This window comes from Eulemur rufifrons, chromosome 15 (assembly GCF_041146395.1).
Source record: "Eulemur rufifrons isolate Redbay chromosome 15, OSU_ERuf_1, whole genome shotgun sequence".
Lineage (NCBI taxonomy): Eukaryota > Metazoa > Chordata > Mammalia > Primates > Lemuridae > Eulemur > Eulemur rufifrons.
The window spans coordinates 60,315,072-60,341,298 of record NC_090997.1 but is presented as its reverse complement, the minus strand read 5'-3'; the positions used below and the strand labels follow the sequence as shown (position 1 = coordinate 60,341,298).

Here is a 26,227-nt window from a genome sequence, read left to right as displayed (position 1 = left end):
TCATCGGGAGATCCTGAACCTGGGTACTATTACTAGAGTAATTCTGTCCAAGCTCTGTTTTAATAAACTGGGCCCCTCTCATCATTAGATTCTGCCTGCTGTGTCAGTAGGAGACCTCCCAACACCCCCATCCCTGTCTACTTTTTAATTAAGGCATTTCAAGTTTTACAGCCCAGTGAATCATGCATCTACTGGGCATCTGTTAAGTTTCACTCCTTTTGGTTTTTTGTTTTTCTCTTTCATAACTTTTTATCACTGTTTTAGTGAATAAAATCTCCTTTTACTCTAATGGTATTCTTCTCTTTATGATCCTTTCCTCCATAGTCAGTGAGTCAGATATATACCCTTTTGGCTATAAATTAACATTTTTAACAAACTAACATTTTTAATTCATATTATATGTTAATAGAGTGTATATGACCAAAACAACAAAATTAACACTAGTGCAAACATAGTAACAGAGTAGACTATAAAATTAGTATATGTTGTTATGATCATCCTTGTTTTATGACTCTATACAAAATACATATTATTCAATAAAGTTCTATTGAGTGTCAAGTCACGTTTAATAAAAACAATTACAGCATATATTGAGCTTTTACTGTGTGCCTAGGCATTGTTATAAATGTTTTACATGAGTTAACAGCATAATCGTGACAAAAAACCTTTGAGGTACATACTGTTAGCATCCTCATTTTACAGATGAAACAACTAAGGCACAAGGAGGTTTAAGTACTTGCATAGGGTCACATAACTACTAACCGACAGAGCCGGGATTTGAACCCTAAACTGAATCTATCCAATCAAGTGCCAAATCCAGGGCTAGAACTTATGTCTTCTGACTGACTTTAAGTATCATGTTCTTATCATTGTCCCATTATTTGAAATATGAAGGGTCAGTTTTGAACATATTAAGTTCATGACTATGAGATGTCAAGTGTAGAAGATTCTAGAGTGGTTTCTCACCGTAACTCCTATTATTAGTAGCTACTTAGACTACATTTATTTGGTGATTTTAATTCTGATACATTTCTTTCTTATAAGATTTTAAAATAGTAATAATTACTTATTTTCTGTCTTTTAAAGACCTCAGATACTATACACATTCCTTTTATTTTGAGCTTTAATTGTGTGCTGATCTTTTCGGCCAGGGTGGAGGAAGCATTTCATCAGAATCACCTAAGGGGCTTTTCCTCCTACCTGAGTCTTCAGTCCCCGCTTTTCTTCACTCATTCTTAGTTGAGAATCACTGCCCAAGGTTTTTTCAATTGTCACTGGCTTGAAGCTCAAAGATCAACTGTTTGTGATGGGAATTTTTTATGGCCTTCAGATGTGTTGGAATAGAAAAAAGGTCGAAAGTCAGTGCCGTAAATCAGTGCTTCTCAAACTTAAAATATGAATCACTTGGACATCTTGTTGAAATGCAGATATTCTGATTCAGAAAGTCCCAGGTGTGGCCTGAGAATCTGCATTTTTAATAAGATCCAGGTGATATCCAGGATGCTGCAGGTCCTCAGAGCACATTTTGATTAGCAAAGCTCTAGACTAGTTTTGTAGGGTTGTCTTTTTTAAAAAAAACTTTTTCATTTTGAGATAATTGTAGATTTATATGCAGTTGTAAGAAATAATACAGAGAGATCTACCTATCATTCACCCAGTTTCTCCCATTGCTAACATCTCACATACTATAGTACAGTCTCACAACCAGGAAATTACCATTGATCTAATCCAAAAACCTTACCCAGATTTCCTTGGTTTTACATACTCTGTGTGTGTGTGTGTGTGTGTGTGTGTGTACGTACGTGCTTAATTCTGTGCATCTTTGTCAAATATGTAAATGCAAAATATAGACCAGTTCCAATACAAGGATCTCTCGTACTACCCTTTTATAGTCGTGGCCACCTGCGTCATTCTCTCTCCTCCCTAACCTCTGACAACCACTAATTTGTTCTCCGTTTCTAAAATTTTGTCATTTGACTAATATTCTGTCAGTGGAATCATATAGTGTGTGGCCTTTCAAGATTGACGTTTTTCTCTTAAAATCCATCCAGGTTGTTGCATGTACCAATAGTTTGTTCCCCTTTTTTGCTGAGTAGTATTCCATGGGGTGGATGTGCCACACAGTTAGTTTAAGCATTCATCCATTTCAGCTGGTAACCCTGGGATTGCTTCCAGTTTTTGACTTTTATGTATAAAGCAGCTATCAACATTTGTGTACAAATTTTTTTGAGAACATAAGTTCTCGTTTCTCTGGAAATGCTCAAGAGTACAATTGCTAAGATATATGGTAGTAGCATGTTTAATTTTGTAAGAAAAAGCCATACTCTTTTCCTGAGGGACTGTACCATTTTTCTTTTGTACCAGCAATATATGGGTGACCTAGTTTCTCCACATGCTCACCAGCATTTGATGTTACCACTAATTTTGATTTTAGACATTTTAGAGGTATGTAATGATATCACATGATGATTTTAATTTGCATTTTTTTAATGGCTAATGATATATTGAACATCTTTTCATGTGATTGTCATCTGTATATCCTCTTTGATAAAATATCTGTTTGTGTTTTTCTGCCCATTTTTTAATCAGATTCTTTGCTTTTTTTGGTTTTTGGGGTTTTTTTTGTTGTTTTTTGTTTTTTGTTTTTTTTTTACTGTTGAATTTTGGGTCTCATATAAAGACAGAAGACCTTTGTTGGAAACGTGGTTTGCAAATATTTTCTCCCTGTCTGTGGCTTATGTTTTCATTCTTTTCACAGGATCTTTTCCAAAGCTAAAGTTTTTTTATTTTGATGAAGTTTAGTTTTTCAGTGTTGCGTTTTATAATCATGCCTTTGGTGTTAAGTTCTAGACTAGTTTTGAATGTAGTCCTAAAGTGACTTTTCCTTTTTTTCCTTGCCGTTTAAACATTCAATCATAAGCTTCTGAATTTCATGATTCTGGAGTTTTTATTAGTAAGTAGCATACAAACAAGTGAACTTAGAGAAAATGAATTGAAACTAAAAGGAAATAAAACCTTGAGTCTACTAAATTTGGATAATACTAAGTTAAAAATGTGCATGACTGTGTTAAAACTGTGGTGGTCCTGGTGATAGTATGTGTTTTAAGTTACAAATTACTATGTGCCAGGATTGTGCTGTGCATTTTATTATATCAAAAACTCTGTTTACACATATGCATATTTGTGTGTACATATGTATGTTGTTATTCCTATTTAACAGTTGAGGAAACTGAGGTTCACGGAAGTTAGATAATTGTGCCCATGGTCTCATGATAAATGATAAAACCACAACTTGAAGCCAGTTATTTTTAACAACTGCCTCGCATTTTGTGTTGCAATATGTACCTTATGTAACTCTTAAGACTCAAACCTGATTTTGGTTTCGATATGGTTGTGCCTGCTACTCTTAAAGTCCATACATTGTCTGGACTTTCTCAGCTTCTTAGAGAAAGCTACCATTTTTTCTTTTATCAACATTAATGTTAATACCGGTTAACCTATTTTGTTGTAATTGAAATGACTTTTTCTTTGCATTTCATTTCTTGAATATAAATTTTAAATATGATTAGGCAGCAATTTACAATATACTATAACACACAGCATTTATAAGAATTTAAGTTTTACTCTTTAACTGTTGAAGAAAATATGTAGCTCACACCTGTAATCCTATCACTCTGGGAGGCCAAGGCGAGAGGATCCTTTGAGCTCAGGAGTTTGAGACCAGCCTGAGGAGCAAGAGTAAGACCCCGTCTCTACTAAAAAAATATAGAAAGAAATTAGCCGGACAACTAAAAATATATATAGAAAAAATTAGCCGGGCATGGTGGTGCATGCCTGTAGTCCCAGCTACTCAGGAGGCTGAGGCAGTAGGATTGCTTGCCCCCAGGAGTTTGAGGTTGCTGTGAGCTAGGCTGATGCCACGGCACTCTGCCCTGGGCAACAGAGTGAGACTGTCTCAAAAAAAGAAAAAGAAACAATGTAAAATTCACTAAAATTTCACAAATTTAGCTTAAAATTTTTTTTACAAATTTGGTTCTTCGCTTTTGTTCAATATATCTCCGGGGTAAATCAATAACATAACTTTTCCACATAGGAAAAAGTTATTGTATTGGTGAAGGTATATGAGTAGAGGAGGGCTGGGGAGCAGCAGTAACACATCAGTTTTGCATTCCATTTGGTGTACTTAAGAAATGACTAGCTTATGTACTTGTAAAAGTAACAAGGACAATTTCAAAGATGACTTTACCAAGTCATGTTATTTTTCATGAGAGAGTAATACTGTTTCTTGGAAGTTACTGAAATAGTTTGCATATTTATATTTACATATCTATATTTACAAATAGGTCAGGTATTTTACTGTATTCCCGTTGTAATGGCATTCTTGTCTGTCAAGCTAAAAATTTAGATTGCTATGGATTCAGATTGCCACAGATACTGTTAGTGTTGTCTAATTTCATGTATGCTAAGTCAGAGTTTACAGAATTCATATTTCTGGAACTTTTATAATATTTTTTAGTATAATTTAGTCTTCTCTGCAGAACTCCAGCATAGGGTTAATGAAATCTGTTGAAAAATTTGCAGGAATCTATCCTCTATTTTTGTTACCCTCAAGAATTTCTGGAGGATACTTGAATGCATGATCTGCCTGTTGAGGGCTTTTGTTTTTCAGGGTAATTGTCTTAGTCCATTCAGGCTGCTATAACAAAATACTTCAGGCTGGGTAATCTATAAACTACAGAAATTTATTTCTCACAGTTCTGGAGGCTGGGAAGTCAAAGGTCAAGGCTCTAGCAGATTGGGTGTCTGGTGAGGGCTGCTCTCTGCTTCAAAGGTGGCGCCTATTGCTGCATCCTTACATGGCTCAAGCAGAAAAAGGCTGACAAGCTCTCTGGGGCTTCTTTTTTAAGGGCACTGATCCCATTCATGAGGGCTCTGTGCTCATGCCCTGATTACCTCCCAAATGCCCCATCTCTTAATAACATATCATGATTGGGATTAGGTTTTAATATGAATTTTGGAGGGATGCAAACATTCAAACCATAGCAGTAACTCCCCAAATTGAGTATTTTCTATAATCCTTCTTGACTTACTCAGGTACTTAATTGCTATTTGCTAGCATACTAAATTTTTAAGAAAAGAATGTTGAGTTTTTAAAGGCACTCTATAATAAATATTAAACAGGAAATGTTCATTAGATTTTTGGTTGGGGTATTTTGGGTCTTTGTCTTAAAATAAGAGTTTCATTATATGAGACACAGCACTTTGCTGAGGGTTTTCTTGGTTACCATTCTACAGAATTTAGTTACTATAAAGTTAATTTAGTTAATAATACTGGGGGGGGTTCTCCCCACTAAGCAAATACCACAGTATAAAAGTTTGTTGAAGATTCTACCTTTATAATACCTGTTCAGATTTGGGAGAAAGTGGAAAAAAGAGAAATAACAAGGCATTTTTCCAATTAGTGGGGCTAGAGGAAAATTTCTATTGTTTAATATGTAACTGAGACTAGCTGGCCTTTCCTGCTTAACATACTGTTTTCAGGTAATTATTGCTAAGCCACCTCAGAGTTCTTTCGCTAATTAAGGTATAAACGAGATCTCCAACTTGAAAAGATTTCTTTGACTTTGTCATTTTCAGGTCAGACTATGGGAGGTACATTTTGACTTTTTTCTTTAAATTGGGGATATAGTCTTCCCTCTCCTTTTCTACTATCCCAGTCCCAGTTGTCATCACATAGGCTTGCTTTATTCTCTCATTCTCTCACCAGTCATCCTGATTGTACCTCTTAACCAAGTCATCACACACAGCACTGCTTTCCATTAGCCTTCAGAAAAAAGCCTCTTTCATCAACGTCACTTCCTTCGCTAAAAAGTTTTAAAAGCCTCTTCATGGCCTGGAAGATAGAAAGCTCTAAGTGGGTGGTGGCTATTTTAAATTATTACTACAGTCCTGTATTCATTTCTTTCTTCCTCTGAACTTCCCTAACCCTTATTAATATCTCTACATATTTAATCACTTGACTGTGCATGATACTGTTCTTGGTTTCAACTTGTGTGAAAAAGTGTAAGATTCTTAAATTGAAGGATATTGATCATGTTTTTAAAAAAAAAAAAAATCCCTTAAAGAGTTCAATTAGTGAAGTGAATTGAATTATATTCAATGTATATTAATTATCCAAGATTTTAGTTATTTTCTACAGTTTATTTTCATAATTGCCATAAGCACTCAAGTTTATTATTGGAGTACCATTTTTAAAATTATTATGTATCCACTGAATACACAGTATAGAGGTAGCTCACAAGCTTACTTACACATTAATTTTTTTTTTATATTTTAGTTTATGTCAGCACTTTATATCAAATCTATAGCAGTCATGTAAAAGATGTTGAGGTATACCTCTGTGATTTAAAAACAAAATTTGTCTTTGGCTGTTTGGAATCATCTTCCTATAAAATATAAGACATTCTTATAAGTTTTTGTGATTTTTTTCATTTCAGGAAGCTTAAAATTAAAACAACGTCTTGCAATAACAGTTAAGAGGGAGAGAGGAGGAAAAAATGCTTTTATTCTCTTTAATATTTATTTATTTACTTTGTACTTGACACAGTTCCTCATGTATTTCCACAATGAACTTAAGAGAGATGGAATGTCCTAAATTAACAGATAAAGGAAACCGAGTGTAAGATCATAGAGCACATAAACAATAGTGATCTTCATAGACACTGGCTGATTCCAGAGCCTCTTTTCTCTGTGTCATGAAAAAGCCTTTATCATCTTTGAGGTAGTTTAGGAAAATGAAACAATATTGAGAGTGGGTAAAACAATGGAATTATTAGCAATCAATTATAACAGTAGTGCTAGTAACAATTTTTGTCAGAAGAAATGGCTGTGTCTACTATTTTGGAAATTTCCAACCTATAGAAAAGTTAAAATAAGGCTGAGGCAGGAGAATCACTTGAGCCTAGGAGTCGGAGGTTGCAGTGAGCTATGATGATGCCATTGCACTCTGCCTGGGGCGACAGAGTGAGACTCTGTCTCAAAAAGAAACATAAAAAGAAAAGTTAAAATAATAAAACTAAGATCATATACCCACTACCTAGATTCACTAGTAGTTAACATTTTTCTACATTTATTCTCTACACACACACATGCGCATACTTTTTTTTTTAACCATTTGAAGGTAAGTTTCATACAAATTGGCACTTCATCCCTAAATACTTGAGCATAAATTTCTTAAAAATAAGGATTGTCCTTTTAACAATTATCATACCTAAGAAATTTGACATTAACTCAATAATATTATCAAATGTCCATTCCATATTTCCCAGTTGTCCCCAAATTGTCTTTTATATCTAAATTTTTATTTGCTTCTCCAATCCAGTATTCAGCCAGGGTTTATTTGTTTATTTTTCAATGCCTTTGATTTTTTTGAAGAATCCCAGCCAGTTGTCTTTAGAATTTCCCACATTCTGGATTTGTCTGATTGTTTCCTAAAGATTAGATTTACCTGAATTTATCATGTTAAACATTTTTCACAGTGATAGTATATGTATGATGTTATGTACTTCTGATTACGCCATATCAGAAATCACCTAATGACAACATAAAATTTATGATTTATTAATTTGTAATTAGCAATGACTTAATTGCCTGAATCATTTTTTCATTTTTCAAATAGACAACAACTGAACGACCTTTCATTCAGAAGTTGTTTCGTCCTGTGGCTGCAGATGGACAATTGCATACACTAGGAGATCTCCTCAAAGAAGTTTGTCCTTCTGCTATTGCTCCTGAAGGTAATATAATCAGCAACATTAAAACTTTTATTTTCCTGTTCTAAACCCTTTGTTACTAAGGTAAAGTAAGCATTCTGCATTTATAAATAACACAGGTTATTTCAGGAAGATATTTTCATTATCTTAAAGGGAAAATTTTGAAACAGAAACACTTAATATTTATAAACTATTCCAAAATAAGGAATTGACTCTCTTTGACAAAATAAAATACAGTTTTTGAATTACCTCCTTAACACATCTCTGGTGCTCTGGATCTTTAATTTGTAAATTTATTCTGGTAAATATTATTTTTAATCTTTCATTTTGTTTCTTAATTATAAAGAAGTCAGAGATGGTAAAAAGATTTTCTTATCTTTGATATTTCAAAGTTGAAAACACTGAATAATAGGTATTTTATTTGAACTTTCTACTTTTTTCTGCTTGGTTCTTTTTTACTCAACATTTTTCTTTTATGCTTTGACGTTGTATAAGTCTGTTCAAGAACTTGACCTATTTGATGGTCCTCATTTTGTAACTTAGGTTAAAGTTATTTTCCTGTAGGCAAAGGAAAAGTATAAAAATTGCTGAATTCTGTTTTTCTTCATTGCAACATTAGGAACACTAAGAAAGTGCAGAACACAGTGAAAAAAAAAAGCGCTCAAAATCTCATAACTCTTACAGTTACCATTTTTGACAAACATGCGTGTGTATATACAGTTAGCCTTCTGTATCCGTGGGTTCCCCAGATATGGTTTCAACCAATAGCAGATCAAAAATATGGGGGAAAATGGATGGTTGCATCTGTACTGAAAATATACAGACTTTTTTTTTTTTCTTGTCATTAGTCCCTAACCAATACAGATGACAACTATTTACATAGCATTTACATTGTATTACATATCATAAGTAATGTAGAGATGATTTAAAGTATACAAGAGAATGTGTGTAGGTTATGTGCAAATACTGTACCATTTTATATTAGAAGATTGAACATCCATAGATATTGGTATACACAGGGTTCCTGGAAGCAATCCCCCACAGATACTGAGGGATGGCTCTGTGTGTGTGTGTGCACGTGCGTGTGTGTGTGTGTAAAAGATCCTGCTGCTGCTTTCACCTAATCTTTGCACTATTACTGAATGACTTGATTCCCAGCCCTATTACTGATTACTGGCATGTTACTGTAGCATATTACTGTATTCATTAGTATATTGCATAGACTTGTATTTATTATATACAGGAAAATTTTATAACTTAACTACTTTAAATCCTCGATGGAAATAAGTAAGGCATTAATAAATATGAAGGTAATACTCTAATATATAATGCTGTTTTTCTTATGAATATATTCTAAATTGGAGGATTGCAGGATTATTTGCATGACTTGTGATTATACCACCCAGTTAAAAAAGCATGTCAAGTCTAAGGAAATGGTTTATCTAAAAAGTAGAATTAGAAACAGTGGGTTTGGGGTTAATGTTGATACTCCAACTTGAATGACTCTCAACAAAGAATATGGAACTCAAAATACATGTCATTTGGTCTGTGGATATAATGATTTTCTTCAGTCAAGTATGCTTGCCTATACTGATTGGCATTCCTCTGTGTATGTAGCACTTTTAAAATGAACAAAGGTTCAATAGGAAGGAAGAAGAGGGACATCTAAAATGCCATCAGAACTAATCCAGAAGGGATTGAAGGAACAGACCATTGACCACTACCCAAAATTATTAAAATCAAACAGGATTTTGTTTATTTGTTTGAGGTTGCAATACATTTCTATAAAGTCTTACTATATTGTTTATCTTCACTGAACTTTACTAGACTATATAGTCAAGGTTTCTGATGATGTCTTACACATATCCTCATGTCTCCAGTGTTAGGGGAAATGTTTGCTGAACATTCCAATTACTGAATTCTTTCTTTGTATCATCACCCTAAAAGATGTTACTTATGATCATTAAATCATGGAGTAATTAACATTAAATTGGTTATAATACTCTCTTAGAATCCTAATTCATCTTTACTGCTGTGTAATTTTAGTTTTCTGTAAGAGTTTCAGTTAAATAATTTTTTTGACAATTCAGTGATATTTAGTAAATATATAGAGTTGTGCAACTATCACCACAATCTAGTTTTAGAGCATTTCCATCACCTCAGAATGTTCACTTGTATTTATTTGAAGTTAATCTCTGATCCTGCTGCCAGCCATAAACAACCACTGGTTTGCTTTCTGTCTATAATTTCTTTTCTGGATATGTCATATAAATGAAATCATACAATATGTTGTCTTTTGCAACTGGTGTTTTTCACTTAGTATGATGGTTTTGAGTTTCATTTATTTTGTAGCAAGTATCAGTAGTTTGTTCCTTTTTATTGGTGAATAATGTTCCATTAAGTGGATATATCATGTTTTATTTTTCCATTTACCAATCGATGGGCATTTGGATTGTTTCCAGCTTTTCATTTTTATGAACAGTACTGCTACGAACATTTGCATGTGGGTCTTTGTGTGTACATATGTTTTTATTTTTCTTGGCTGGATTCCTAGGAGTGGAAATGTGTATGTAAAGGAACTCAGTAAAAAGTCTCTCTCCCAACTCCTGTCCATCAAACTCTAACCCAGTTCCCCTCTCTAGAGACAACCAGTGTTGCCATTTTCCTGTGTATCTTTAGAGATGATTAAGTAAACATTTATTTTTGAACTCAAGTTACAGAAATTTTGACTGGGAAATTCCCAGTAACTTTGGGGAATAATCTTACCACTATAGATCACTTTCTCCATGTTGTAAGGATGTTTGTTTCTAATCTATTTAATGTTTCTTTTTTTGAGGATTTTGTAATATAGACAAATTTTTTCACTTGAAGGGTAATTCAGAGGCTAATAATGTTTATTGCTGGTAGAGATGAGATCCATAAGTCTTATACCTGTCCATGGCAGCATTGGTTTTCAATTATTCATTTATCTGTACTTGATTTTTCTCTCTTTTTGAGTACTTTTAATAGTATTTTGAACACTGAAAAAAATAATGTCTTAATACATTTGTGTAGCTATAAAGGAACACCTGAGGCTTGGTAATTTAATAAAGAAAAAAGGTTTATTTGGCTCATGATCCTGATGGCTGGAAAATTGGGCCCCTGGTGAAAGCCTCAGGCTGCTTCCACTCATGGTAGAAGGCAAAGGGGAGCCTGTGTACAGAGGTCACATGGCAAGAGAGGACACAAGAGGTGGGGAGAGACTCCTTTAACAACCAGCTGTCATGGAAATTAATAGAGCAAGAAACCACTCCCTCCCCACATCCAAGTGTATTAATCTATTCAGGAGCCCCCATGACCAAATACTTCCATTATGCCCCACCTCTGCCATTGGGGATCTAATTTCAACAGGAGGGGGGACCAGCATCCAAACTATAGCAAATGCTTTTATCAGTTAAGAGTAATTGAAATTTAAACTAAAGTTTAATATTCAACTTTATTACACTTTCCTGGATTTTTTTTGACAATCTACTTTCAAAAATATGTCATTTTAAATTTACTTCTTCATAAGATCCTTAATTATTGAGAACATCACAATGAAACTCAAAAACTTGGAAGAAAAATATTCTGTAATGATCTGTCCCCTAACCAACAGCATAATTGTCACATACACAGATTGATTCACATTTGCTAGTACCAGATCTCTCTTGATTCACATCTTATAGAATTGTATAACTGTAGAACCTTCAAGTTAATTTAGTTCAGTCTCTTAATTTTTAGATGATTTACCAAAGGTCTCTTAACTACTTAATTACAGAACTAGGTGTAGAACTCAGATCTCCACCTCCTGGTCCATTGGTTTTTCCACTTTACTGTGCTACCATTTGTTTCATTTTCTTTCTTTCTTTCTTTTTTTTTTTTTTTTACCTTTTAGTTTAGTTTAAAATAACATTCTCAAATGCTTGCCTTTATCTAACTCTTTATTCTATGGCTTGTGTTTAGTATCTAATCACCTACATGCTGTTGTCTCAGATAGTATTTCCTGGTATGATCGTAGGAACCTGAGCTTCTACTGTTTTTATTTTGTTCACTTTGTTATTTTAGTGTTCCTATATATAATTCCGGCCTCTCTTCTTGTTGAAGTTATTAAAATGGTGACTGTGAACATTATAGGCATGTAAATGAAAAGGAGTCACAGACTTTGAACTGACACCCTCTAATAGAGTACACTTTTGTGCTCACTTTTGCCATTCCTACACCCAGGTCACAACAACATGTACAAGATTATCATTATCACGGCTCTGCATAAGAATGGCACACAATTTGTGAGGCTGTTTATTCTTTGAAAGACTCTTTGTTCTCCTAAATTTCTAGTGTGCCCTACCTGTACAGGCTTTCCTGGGGAATACACAGTGTGACTTCCCTTTTATTTTTTTGAAGAGGGGAGTCAGTAAGGTGACCATACAATTTTAATCCACAAACCTGCCTCTTAGGTGATTTCAGATGTTACGGGTGAGTACCTTTGTGTGACAAACTTCTCCCCTCCCACCTGTTAAATGCTTATATTGATTGGAGGACACATACTTCATTGACATGACATAAACACTACCTATTCTTTTGAGGTACTTTTGATGGTACCTTTCATACCAAGAAGAGGCCACATCTGTTTCTCTCTGACATCAATATCTTTTGTTTTTGTTTTTGTTGTTTTGTTGTTATTGTTGCTGTTGTTGTTAGAGAGTGGGTCTAACTCTGTCACGCAGGTTGGAGTGTAGTGGCATGATCACAGCTCACTGCAACCTCAAACTCCTGGGCTTAAGCAATCCTCGTACCTCAGCCTACCGAGTAGCTGGGACTACAGGTGTACAACGCCATGCCTAGCTAATTTTTAAAATTTTTGTAGAAATAAAGTCTCACTGTGTTGCCCAGGCTGGTTGGTCTCCCAGATTGCTGGGATTACAGATGTGAGCCATTGTGCCCCTATATCTTTTCTTTAGAAAAACCTTTATCTTCGCCTCATCCTTTTGTCACCTCATATTGGAAAATAACTGTCATTTTAACATCCGTATTGAGTACCCAAAACATCAAGTCACTGTTTCAGTAAAAAACTGTTTACTGTCTGGTTCAGTACACCTGTAGTATTGTCAAATGTGAAGCATTTTGACACACCTGCTCTCAACTTAAGGTGAAAGCGAAAGACTTTAAGATTGGGTGTACATGGATAAGAACTTGCTGTCATCACATGATAAAAAGAGAAAGTACTTCATAAAAGCTGTGTGGCACCATTGTCTACTACCTACAGTAAGTGATTCAGGCACAGAGGAATTTTGTCTTGTTTCATCATATGAAAGTAGAATGTACTAATATTTATGAAGACGTGCTTTAGGTCATTATTCTCTTGGAGTAACTAATGATGAGCTGTTTTGTATGTTTCTTTCTTTCTTTTTTTTTTTTTTTTTTTTTTTAGTAAGTGGCTAGGGGAGTTAGTCAAGTTAAAGGTAACAGGAAATGACCAAAGGTGAGCTCAGGTAAATTGTTTTTGTGGTTTCAGCTGTAGTTAAGATGACTCAGAGATCTAAGCTTCTGTGTCAGACCTGAAGTGAAGTATTTTTTACTTTGGATAATAAAAAAACACCTACCTATAAGCTTTGCCCAATCACTTTATTTCCCACTCTTGTAGATTCTATTGATTAGTCCTCTGTAAGAATTGGGCTATTCTTTATCCTGAATTCATATTTGATATTGTACAAATAAAGCACATTTGTAAGGAAAGGCTCACATTCCATTGCAAATCAGTAAAGGTTCTCTGTATCTCTCCCACCAACAAATACAACCCCATAGCCACTTGCCTTTTCCCATTTCCATTTCTGTCCTGCTTCCTGAGAATTTATTTACTCCTGTTACCCTTCCCAACTACAGCATTTAACTTTTGATTTCCACTTGATGTTATGTATTTCATCATTTATCAGTCATTTTCTTTGAATTATACTATCTTTTGGCACTGGGGAGACGGAAATATGTAAGACATAGTCTGCTCTTAAGACATATTTAATCCAGTAGGAGGGGACAGAAAGGTATACAGTTTGCTTTGTATAGGAATAGAACATGCAAAGAATATTAAGAAGCACCTAGACTTGCTATCTTATGCATCCTGAAGGAAAGAGTGGAGACTAAGCTAAGTCTTAAATAAAAGATGAACAGAAATTAGACTGTTGAATAAAAGGGTTCAGGTCACATATGCTACATGCACACTGTAGAATCCCTAACCACCTATCCAAGGGCTGGTTGTTACTGGGTAATATGTGGTCTAAAATGTCCCTACTCTATTTGCTGAGGAAGTAGTTATGTTTTTCTACCTTTCCCCCATACATGCACATGAATTTTTCAGAGAGATCAAAAGTGTTAAAAAGGCACTGAGTAAGTGGCTGAGAGATTGATTTATTGTTTGGCTAGTACATTCAAAGATAATTTTAACAAATGAGGCTGGGAAATTAGAATACCCCATTTAGATAGTCTAACTTAAAAATTATATTGCTTCATAAAAAAAGGATGTTTTCTTGCTACCACCTCACAGGATGGGTGTAGAGTTTAAATGAACCAAAAGTGTTTTGAAGTGAGCCTTTATAGTCTTTTGTGTTTTTCCAAAGCTTTACAATTAGACTATCTTTTTTTGTTTCTTATAGGTTTGTTAATATTTTTCACAAATTAAAGAACTATACTTATAAGAAATTTACAAAGTAAAATAATAAAGAAGCAGTTTTATTTTTTCTTTTAATTGGTTGTTGATAATCGCACTATCCAAAGACAAGTATTTGTTGATGTTCGACATATACACAGAAGTTATAAGTATATGATGCTTTAAATGGAGAACAATATTATAGCTGCTTATAAAGATAAAATGCTACAAATTATGATAAGAGTTCCATGCCATATTTACATTTTTAGAAATTAAGAATTTAGAAATTTAGAATTAAGCCTCTGGACATGATTAGAAATGCCAGAAGTAAGGAAGAAATAAGCTTATTTTAACTAAGGCATCTCCATAGTCACTGCATCTTCTGCAGCCAGCTTGATTAGCATCCTATACTTGTTAAAATGTATTAAAGCTCTTTAAGGCAAGAGGTCCAAAAGCAGACTGCAATAGGTGGTTGCTGCTAGTGAAAGTTTTTCATTGAGGAAAACTATAAACAGCAGATTGCACTTTATTTGGTGTTTGATCTCTTCACAAGTAACCCTGGAAGGTACATTTATAACTTTGCTGGGATACCGGGAGCCTGACAGGTAGGGTGGGGTCACTTGGCTGTAGTGGGAGCTTCTCTTTTCATTCTTAACACTCTCTGCTCTTCATTGTTCTCTGTTCCTCATTGGATACGTATTTTATGGAAGAAATGATATAATGTCATTTACGGAGGAAATTCCAAAAGTTCTTCAAATGTAGCCCTTATGAGCAAAGATCTGCTGTACGTATATTTAAATAAACTGTTAGGCTCAGTTTAAACTTGCTAAAGTACAATATATTTTGTTTTTGTAAATTTATCGTTGTACAATCAAACTCTAAGTTTAAATGAGCTGAATTCTTTGCCCTGATTGCTTCATTCTCCCTCCACCTCTGTACTTTGTCACAACACATGGGCAATGGTGAATAATCTTGGTGATACAGAATCTCTTTATGCCTAAGTCCATCGATCTATGTCTTTTCTAATATCAAAGAAATAGTGTTGATTATTTTCATTTTTTATTACTAGAAATGATGAAATTACTGGACTTGACAGAAGATGCATCTGATTTCCTTTCTTTAATTATTGTTCTCTACCCTAATCTCAAGAAATTAAGTGAATTAAGCTGACTTTCCCAAAAGTAGTATACATACACTAGCACAGCTATTAATAATATTTCATCCTTAGCACAAGAAAATAAAATTCTTTTACCAAAATAATAATATTTACAAACAGAAAGCAAGTCATCTCTTTATTAAAACAAATTCTGTGGGACTTCAGTCTTACTTTATATATATACACACACAATATAATTATTGTCTATATTTTAAGTATTAATAAAACAATTAAGTTTGAACTATTCTATAATTCATACTTGACAAATATTAATGGACCCTATTACACTCACCTGGAATTACTGGGCCATTTTATGAAAGCAGATCAAAAACATTTGAAACTATGTTTTCAAAATTTGAACAAGGTTGAATTTCTAACTTTTACCAGATTTTTATGTTATGTCAAGAAGCTTTTAATCAGTTTATTAAGATGGTCTTGCAATCAATCACTTAATACAATTTTCTTTTTATAATTATAGCTAGTTATATGGAATTTTTTGTAACTTACATTTTGGATTATGTCTTCCTCACTAAAATATAAAGATTATAAGCAAAAGTCAATGAAAAAATTAATGTGAATGTGTTTTGAAATTGTTTAAAATGTTCAGAGGCAAGGCTCTGGAAACATTTGAGGTGGAAATAATTAAAAATGTGGAAAATGAAAAATTTGTACATGCAAAGAGATGTGGTATATATTAACCGAGATATTATATGTTCATTAAGACCTGTACTGCTAAGCGAGTATAGATCCGGAAGAAGTTAATATAAGTATTTTTAAATGGGTTTGTATTTCTCTGATAAACAGCACTCTCCTTCTGTTTGTGATCATAGGATAAAAGCCCTGTAAGCTTGTATATGTTCATTTTTACTGCTACATCATGTAGTGTGCTCTTAAGATTGAGATCTCATTCCCCAGGAAGCATTTCTGTCTAAGATTAATTCCCCTTTTAAAATCAGCGTTTGATGTATTCCTTTGGCTATATCCTGGCTTGGTTTAACCCTCTTTGACCTGACCTCGCTGACTATTACCGCCATGGCTGAGTCAAAATCCTTCAGCATGATGTATGCACTTCAGATTTCAGCCTGTGGTTTTTCATGTCGATGGATTCAATTAGTTGGCGTTTTACTAATGAACATATCAGAGGTTAAAGAATTTGTCACACAGAACAAAATTGTTCAGACTAGTTGTAATCAAAAAGCTCATCTATCTGTTTAAAACTTTTTAAGAAGTGTTAAGTATTTTTCAGAAGTTTTAGCTGAAATGTCACACATCCCCCAAAAACAAATCAAGTAGTTTTCTGCTGAATTATAAAATAAAATTATGAAGCCACAAAGCCAAACACAATGGTTATGTCACTTGACCTTAGATTTGTATTATTCCATATTTATTTATAAGTATGAACTTTTAAAAATTTACTTAATTAAACTGAAATTTTCTTACTGAAGCAAGTATGGATGTCCTTTGAATATATATCATCCATTTCATTAGCCTCCTTTAAATTAAGAGTCTTCCCATATTTAGTATATTTATTAATAGTAAGAAGGACACTAAAGCATCTCACTAGAATCTCAAGTAATAAGTTTTTAAAGACATTTAGGTCCTATTCCTTTTTGAAATTGGCTTAGAAATAAGGACTAAAATCCAGGTTGGGATGGGGAAGGTTATTAGTAGCCATTAATAATAGAAATTTAAAAGGCAGATTCACACATACTGAGAGTTCTCAAATAATGATATATTCTAAATGTATAACATAAAGATTTTGAAAGGGGATTTTTTTCCTACCTGAATGTTTTTATCTTTTTTAAAAAATAACCTTACCTAAGGTCTGTTACACAATATAACTCTAGTACGTTAGCGCCCATTTGACTTATAGATGATGTGCTATGCTGACTATATATGTTGGGAGCACTATTAAATTAATCCAAAGGGTTTACTTAAGGATTTTTTTTTTTTTTTTTTTTTTAAGACAAGGTCTCACTCTGTCACCCAGGCTGCATGCAGTAGCACAATCATAGCTTGCTGCAGCCTCAAACTCCTGGACTCAAGCAGTCGTCCTTCCACAGCCTCCTGAGTAGCTAGGACTACAGGCGCGTGCCACTGTGCCCAGCTATTTCTTAAATTTTTTGTAGAGATGAGTTCTTGCTCTGTTTCCCAGACTCCTGGGCTCAAGCAATCCTGCTTCGGCCTCCCAAAGTGCTGGGATTATAGGCATGAGCCAGTGCACCCAGCCTCCAGGAATTTTTTTAAATGTCATTTAATTTGCATAATTATTTAGTCTGGGTTTTTGTCTTTTTTTTTTAAATACATTCATTAAAGTCATATGCTACACTGCATAAAAATGGGACTGAGTAATGCAGAGTATATTAACACGAGGCCAAATTCTTACAGCCCTTTGCATGCCAATCACATAATTGAATCCATGGTTTTTATATATCTTTTGGTACATCTAGTACTAAAAGAATTAACTTATTTTCATACTTTATGTATAGGAAGAGTTGTTCTTTACTTTTTGTTACTAAACCATGACCTTTTTTAAACTGGTCTTCTGTCCTCACTTTAATATTTTTGACACCTGTATTTACTTATTTATTTTTAGAGAGAGAGCAAGAGGGAGAGGTGGAGAAGAAAGTCACTCACTTCATTGAATACCTACTATGTCTAAGCCTTGTGCTGGTCTCTGCTGGGTGCTTTGCTTGGATATCCCATTTAATCCTCCATGCAGCCCTGGAGATCAGAATTCTTTGTCCCCACTATAAAATGAGGAAATGGAGACTAAGACGTTTAAGTGATTTGAATAAGAATCAAAACTAGTGAATTATGATGATTTGAACTCTGAAAGAAATATTTTGCTGCTTGGGCATAAAAGATTCAGATAGTAGAAATAGAAGACATGCTAGTGATCCTATACTCTAGACCAGAGGTTTACAAACTGTGACAGACAGACTTAAATCAGAAGCTACCATTGGTTGTAAATCTGGGACTTGGGAGACAGTCTCAATCCTACATCAACCAAAACTACCCTGTCTTTACCTGTGTTATATATTGGCTTTCTGCATAAAATTGTGTTTGAAGAAAAATTCTACAGTATAATTGTCAGGTTTGGTCTAGGGAAAATTTAAAAACAGACGTTACCACAAAGATTGATTCAGAAAGCTTATGTATTTTTTTAATTTCCCACATGATTCTGATGGTTAGCCAGATTTGCAAACCATGAATCTATATAGACACCTTCTTTTTATATATAAAGAAACAGCCTTAAAGAGTTATGAGACCTGCCCAGAGTCCTTCATTACTAGCATTGGAGTTCCAGTTGCCTTGCAATCTGTCTTTTAGTAGTATTTTGTTAACTATCAGTGCATGGTTGGTCCTCTCTCCTTTATGTCTTTTTTATATTATTGTATATTGTTATTATACATTCATTGCTTACAAACCTGTACATAGACATCATTTTTTTTATATATACATAAGAACTTATTGTTTTGACTTTGTGACTTTCATTAATCAATGACTAGTGGCTAATGTGATTTTTCTTTTTTTCTTCTTTTTTTGCTTCTCAGTGTAATTCCCACCATTCTACTCATATAAGCAAAGTCTATCTGAATATATTTTTCTTAAAATGTAACACACTTATAAAAATGTTCATTTTAAAGTAGATGCTAGTTTTAAAAAGTGCTGTGTGGACATTCTACAAAATAATGAGATGCACTCTTTAAAATTGTCAAGGTTAAGAGTTGCAAAGAAGGGCTACAAACTGTTGCAGATTAAAAGACAGTAGAGAGACATGAAAATTATATTCAATGTGTGAATCCTTGCTATGGTCTGAATGTGTTAGAAGCTGAATTCTCAGTGCAACAGTGTTGGGAGGTGTGGGGCCTTTTGGGATTTATTTAGGTGGGTTAATGCCGGTATAAAAAGGGCTTGCAGGAGTGAGTTCGCTCTTTCTTGCCCTACCACTTTCTGCCATATGAGAATGCAGCAAGAAGGTCCATGCCAGGTGCCAGCACCTAGACCTTGGACTTCCCAACCCAGAATTATGAGAAATAAATTTTTGTTCTTTATAAATTACCCAGTCTCAGATATTCTGTTACAGCAGTGCATACGGACCAAGACAAACCTGGACTGGATCCTAGATGGGATAAAAATATATTATTGGGATAGTTGATAAATTTGAATATGGACTACATAATAGTATTGTGTCAATATTAATTTTAAAAATTTTGATATTTATACTCTGGTTATATAAAAGAATATCTTTATATACTACAAGTTTGAAATTGTATCAAAATCAAAGTTATGGCCTAGCACTGTGGGTCATGTCTGTAATCTGAGCACCTCAGGAGGCCAAAGTGGGAGGATCACTTGAGCCTAGGAGTTCAAGACAAGCCTGAGAAACACAGCAAGACCCCGTCTCTACAAAAGTAAAAATTATTATCCAGGCATGTTGGTGTGAGCCTGTGGTCCTGGCTACTCATGAGGCAGAGGTGGGAGAATCACTTGAGCCCAGGAGTTCAAGGTTACAATGAGCTATGATTGTACCACTGTACCCCAACCTAAGTGATAGAGCAAGATTCTCTTAAAAAAAAAAAAAAAAAAATCAGTTATCCCAAAAAAATGCGCTGTATGAAAGAAGTTCATAGAGAATTAGTTCAGGTGATTACTATCTCAATTGTTTGCCTAATTTAAAGCTTCAAACTAAGTTTTTAAAAAACCTGAGTGGGAGAAATATGTAGTAACATTTTTCTCCTGAGTCATTTGCTTTGTAGTGACATAATTCTCATTCCAAATATTGAGTTCCTGATTCCCATTTTGAAACACAAAGACATATTTACCAAAAACATGGTTTACTTTAGCAATATCATCAAGTGTTTCCTTTCTACTGTTAGAAAAAAAGATACATCTAATTTTTTACTGTTCTCTTTTTTTAGCCTTCATATTGCCCAAATGTCCAGTCATCTTTTGTTATTATTTATGGTAGCATGAATTAAGGTAATAGCGTATATACTTGGCTTATCTGTAAACATTTTTTACGTTTCGTTTTTTAATAACCAAAGCAGTCTTTTGTAGAGCTCTTCTACATAGTAAAGCTATCAGAAACTCTTCTCAAGACAGTAATTTTGGCACTATGTTCTACCAGCAACAAAATTATCCAAGCTATGAAAATATGTATTGACTAATTGTTATATGGCAGGTGCTAGGCTAGGCACTGGGGACATGGTGATGAATAAGACAGAAACTTTAATTTATATTTCCAAAGGAACTACTGCCCCATTCTGAGAATCCCTCTGGCTAAAATTGTGTTGTTGGTGGAAGTCAGAAAGCAAAAAAAAAAAAAAAAGAAAGAAAGAAAAGGTAGTGTATATATTGGACAAATGTGTAGGCAGTGACAAAATAATATGTTTAAAACCTCAAACTGTTCTATTGAGAGATATGACAGCCCTACATTCTCTTCTTTAGTTATCTAAATTTAGTTAGTAATACCTTTATGTTGTAGATTAAAAGTGGTCCCAGCTTCTAAACCAGAGTATCAGTGCTGCCTGCCTATTCAGGGGTCTGGTGGTGATTTATTAGGTTTATTCACAAAGTGTTTGAATAGTGCTTACGTTCTCCAGCTTCTGTTATACAACTCATAAACTCACAACTGTCCTTTTGTTGTAGCAGGGTAGGTCTTTGGATTGTGTGCCATATTATATTTGCTCCCTTTTCTTTTTTTCCTTGACATAAATGTTTGAGCTAATTGCTTCCATGTTTAAACATTGTTTGGGGCTCAGTATTTTGTATATTGAGCCGTGACTTGTTTCTTCTGCTATTTCATGGTATATAAAGGTGATTCTGGCTTAAGGAAAAACCTTACGATAAGGAACTTTTACTCTTACACCACTACTCTTTCATTTTTTGACTCAGTGCTAAGTAGGAGGAAGATTCTGAGAATATTAAAATATTTCAAAGAAATATATAATAAGAATATGAAGAGAACTATACCGGAAATGTTTTCAAATATTCTAAGAAAGATTGAATACAGTAAAACCTTGGCAATCTAGAACTTACAAAGAGTGAATCATTCCAGATAGCTGAGGGTTTATCCTTTTGAATGCTAACATTTAAAAAAATCTTCCCAAAGTACTAATACCATGCTTTATACAGTATTCTTTATATAGCTTAATCTTCTATTTATAGGTGATTGGTACCATTATTATGAAAACCAATTATTGTATTAACACTGTGATCACAACTGTGTAAAAAAGTATATACAGATGCAAAAAAGATTGACAGAAAAGTCAAACCAATGAAAGCATTTTTTAGGTTAATAGTATTAACCTATTACAAAGTCATATCATTTTCCAAAATTGGTTTAAACCATGACACAGTGGTTCAGACATTTGTTTGGGACATTTTACTTGGTTATCTTTAGAATTAGTAGTATATTTGTCAGGTTTTTATTTTTGGCATTCTTTTATCAACTGTAGTGTTTTTGTGTCTTTTGTTCACTGTCATCTCCCAGGACTCTGCTGCTTCTAACAGGAAGTCTAAGTATTTCTTTAAAAGGGTCTCTTGTTTCAGGTGCCAGCCAAGTCATTATCACCATACATCATCAGCCCATTTTGCCCAGACATTGGAACCTAGGGATTTGAAAGTCATTTTGAACAGAGCAGAAAAGAAAAAGTAGGATATTTCCCCTTCATAGAGTGCCATGAATTTCCTGTTTCCTTGTTGTCTTCTGTCTCCAGGAAGCTGAGAGGTTTAGACATTGTATTTTGAAGAGACCATAAAGGAGACAAACCAAGAATTGTGCTAAAGGAGTATCACAAATAGATAGTTCTGTTTTTCTTCTTTTTCATTAGAGTTTGGTTTTGCTTTCTTTGTTTTCCTGTAACAACCAAGGTTATTGATACATCACACCAAAATCATGAAAAACACAAAATTAAGCTTAAATTTAATTTAGAATAAAATTTGAATTTAAAGGAAGTTTGAATTGCAGCACCCTGTTAATTAGCAAATAGTCATTAATAAATATCAATCAGGTTTCATGACCCTAAAACAGGAATCCCTGAGTCAGATTCTTAGTTCCTTCTGATATAAAACTTTAACTAATATTCTAATAGTATCTTAAAACTTTTTGATATATACTTGAACACTTTACTAAAAATGAACCAAAGCTCCCATTTGTTTTATTACACATCTTCTCAAATACTGATCTGATTCTTGATGATTTCTAGTCACGTTTGTATTTTACATTTTTAAAATATGTATGGACCTATTTCATGTATTTGTCATTTTTAATAACTGTATAGTACAGTTTTTAATGTACAACTAAAATAAATTTTGGTCATTGGGTACAGTGGGCTGTTTTCGCCACCATAGTTTCATTAACGTCAATCTTAGGTGAGCACAGTAATTAAGAAAGAATGAATACTTTCACATATAGCAACAGAATTTTTATCAGAATTCATTGTAACCCTCAGGTTTCTGTTTTGGATGATACATATTGCAACATTTGAACTTTCTCCATGTCCACATTTCCTGTTCAGGGGAGAAAACAGGTTTAAAATCCATTTAATTCACTAAGGATTCTCAAAAGGCAACAGATTATTTTTTCTTCAACTGTTTGACTCTTAATGACTATTGTTGGATTTCTATCTTGGAATAGATGGGGAAAAAAAGAATCAAGTGATGATTCATGGAATTGAGCCAATGTTGGAAACGCCTCTGCAGTGGCTGAGTGAACATCTGAGCTACCCGGATAATTTTCTTCATATTAGTATCATCCCGCAACCAACAGATTGAAGGATCAACTATTTGCCTGAACGGAATCGCCCTTAAACGGGGTTTACCAGAGCATGTCACCCTTCTGCTTCAATCAGGTTTGGTGGAGGCAACCTGACCAGAAACATTGCGCCTGCTGCAAGCCAAACAGGAACAAGATTCCATGTCAGATAAGGCAATTGAGTTGGTCTTACTTTGCATCACCACTGCTTTCCTCCACTGCCGTCAGTAAACCTCAGCCGTGACATGAAAGACTTTACAGGACCACTGCAAGTCTTCTGTTTTCTTGTAAAATATAACGAAGCCGAAACCTTTGGCCTAAGAAGATGTGCCACTTGGTTTGTATTTCTGATTAACAAATAAACAGAGGTATTTCCTAAGGTGACCATGGTTGAACTTTAGCTTGAGAGAGTGGAAACATTGGTTTAATTTTCAAGAGAATTAGACTTAAGAAAGTAAAAGAGAAATTCTGTTATCAATAACTTGCAGTAATTTTTTTGTAAACGATCGAATTACAGTAAACCCATCTTTCCTTAATGAAAATTTCCTATGTTTACAGTCTGTCTATTGGTATGCAAACAATCTTGTAACTTTGATAATGAACAGTGAGAGATTTTTAAATAAAGCCTCTAAATATGTTTTGTCATTTAATAACATATAGTTTTGTCACTTTTCAAGTACATCCTGCCTCACATACAGTATGTCACTTTTTACTCTGTGTGCTACCATTTTGATTGGTGGTCATTGGCATGGGGTGGATATAGGATTACATGTCTCAGGAGCTGCCATAGAATATCTCGCTGCCGACTTTAAAATCTGTGTTCTTTACACACTAAAGGTATAAATAATATAACTGTTTATCTTTGCTGTTCATCATCGTAAACCTGTCAAATCATAATATGCTAAGCACCCGTATAAGATAATTTTGCATTTTTGGAAAATGCCATTCCTTTCTAAGCTAGTGTTTTTCACTGGTTCCAGGTCTAATTTTTCACTGTGGTCCCCTGGCAGCCAGTCTTGGAAGTCTGAATATTACCTATTTTCTTCCAACTGCAGTAGCTTTTCCTAAATTTAACCAAAAATTGTCCAGAGGTTACTGGAGTTCTTACTCAATATAAGGAAGGTTTGCTGCACTTTATTACCAAGCTGCTGGGATTTTACCAGTTGAACATATTTGTGCATTACAGTTGGCTTCTTGTGAGCTAGCTTGTTGTCCATATTGAATGTTGACCCATTTGAGTATGCTAAGAGACTTACAGTATCATATGATAATGGTTTTAGATTACATAATAAAAATGAATGTTTTTCTTAAAAAAATTATACCAATGTTGAAGTGAGATCCTCCTAGTACTCATTGCTTCCTTTTCTTTTTCCTGTTGTGATTTTCACTGAATAATGGTAAATTTGTTCACAGAATGAGACGAAGTTGGTCAAAGATCAAATATTCTGGAATGGAAATTATAAGGCTCAATCAAGATGAAATAACATAGGGCACCAATCACAGAAAAAGAGAAGCAAGTAGAAAATAATTGGCCAATGTAAATAAAATGAAAAGTGCCATCTTAGTAAAGGCAGGAAAAAAATAGCAATATTTGAGTTACGTAAGGATGAAAAAATCCACTGACTTGTATTTTTGCAAAAGAGGTTGGTCTGAATATGATTGTTCACATTAAAAGTGTTTATTCATCTGTTCGGTTTGGGGATTTTCCCCCTCGATGTTTTGACAGACTGAAGTGAGCTTCAGTGAGCAAAAGGATCAGAATGCCAGGGAGTGCTGAACTGTGATGCAGAAAGGGCGGTAAGGATGGTAAACCAGGGTAGTTTTCCACAGACGAGACCAGAGCAAGGTCTTTGCAGTGGGCTCAAGTGAGCTACTGATATTTACTTCCAGGCTTGAAAGTAAATTCAATCAAGCCATTGCCCATTTTTGCTTATTCATTATTACACCAGCATCATAATTTTATTACTCTAATACCAGGTAAGTCAAACCTACAGTACACCAGAAGAAGAATAAAACCAGACATTAGTGCTGGCTTAGATATCTATTTTTGTTTCTTTTTATTTGAATATTTAAATTTAATGCTTTATTAAAAAGTTAAATAAATGCTGTGTCTGTCTTTATTTCTGAAAATTGGGAATGAAATTTATGTAAGTTACCTATTGGTGGAATCATTAAAATTTCCTTCATCTTAAACCTGTTTTAAAACTTTCTCAGAGAAATAAAAAGGATGAGGGGTAAAGAAGAGCATATGAAAGATAACTGGAGAGGGCCACAAATCTCAATATTGTCATTTAACTTATCCTTGGTAAATAGTGACCTCCTAGAAAAATAAAAATATGTTTTTAAATTATTGGCATTATAAACTAGGAAGGAATAAATTCAGACCAGTAAAGTAAATCATTATTTGTCTTTCATAATGTTTATTTTCATTTGGATGGCCTCAGTTTGACCATGGATAGAGTTGAATTGATAAGCACCATGATTTTCTTATCTCAGTGCCCAAAGTAACCTGTTCATAATTCAACAAAGTTGACCTGTTAGTCTTTATAGTATATTTATGTATAGACCATATTCCAATCTGAGTGTGAGGTGAATCCATTTTGTGAACTAGTGTTGTTATGTTTGTCCCGTTCACTGGAAACTAGACAGGAGTTGATCATTTTCTAAGAAAACATTGTACAAAATTTGACACTGAGTGAGTGACAGTAGCTTTTAATGGTTATCTTTGTAGGGTGTGTTTATTTTTTTATACACTATTTGAGGTAACTTTTTGTCTAATTTTCAGAAATTTGGTTTATGTGGGTCATGCCAGAGGATGACGGACTCACTTTTTATTTATCATACTATTGATATTTAGGTCTAAGTTGAGCTTCCTGTTAAAC

General features: G+C 34.0%; 1 protein-coding gene across 6 annotated transcripts in view; it reads left to right on the top strand.

The window, feature by feature from the left end:
• ATG5 (autophagy related 5) overlaps positions 1-25,448 on the top strand; it is a 126,113-nt gene extending 100,665 nt beyond the window's left edge. For 5 of the 6 annotated variants that reach the window (XM_069487480.1, XM_069487479.1, XM_069487478.1 and 2 more), the window contains 2 exons: positions 7,679-7,796; positions 23,229-25,448. In XM_069487480.1, coding sequence (XP_069343581.1) covers positions 7,679-7,751 — 73 coding nt within the window. In that variant the 3' untranslated portion in view covers positions 7,752-7,796; positions 23,229-25,448. The remainder of the gene's footprint in view (positions 1-7,678; positions 7,797-23,228) is intronic. The other variant, XM_069487477.1, reaches the window with a different exon arrangement.
• Positions 25,449-26,227: the final 779 nt, after the last annotated feature.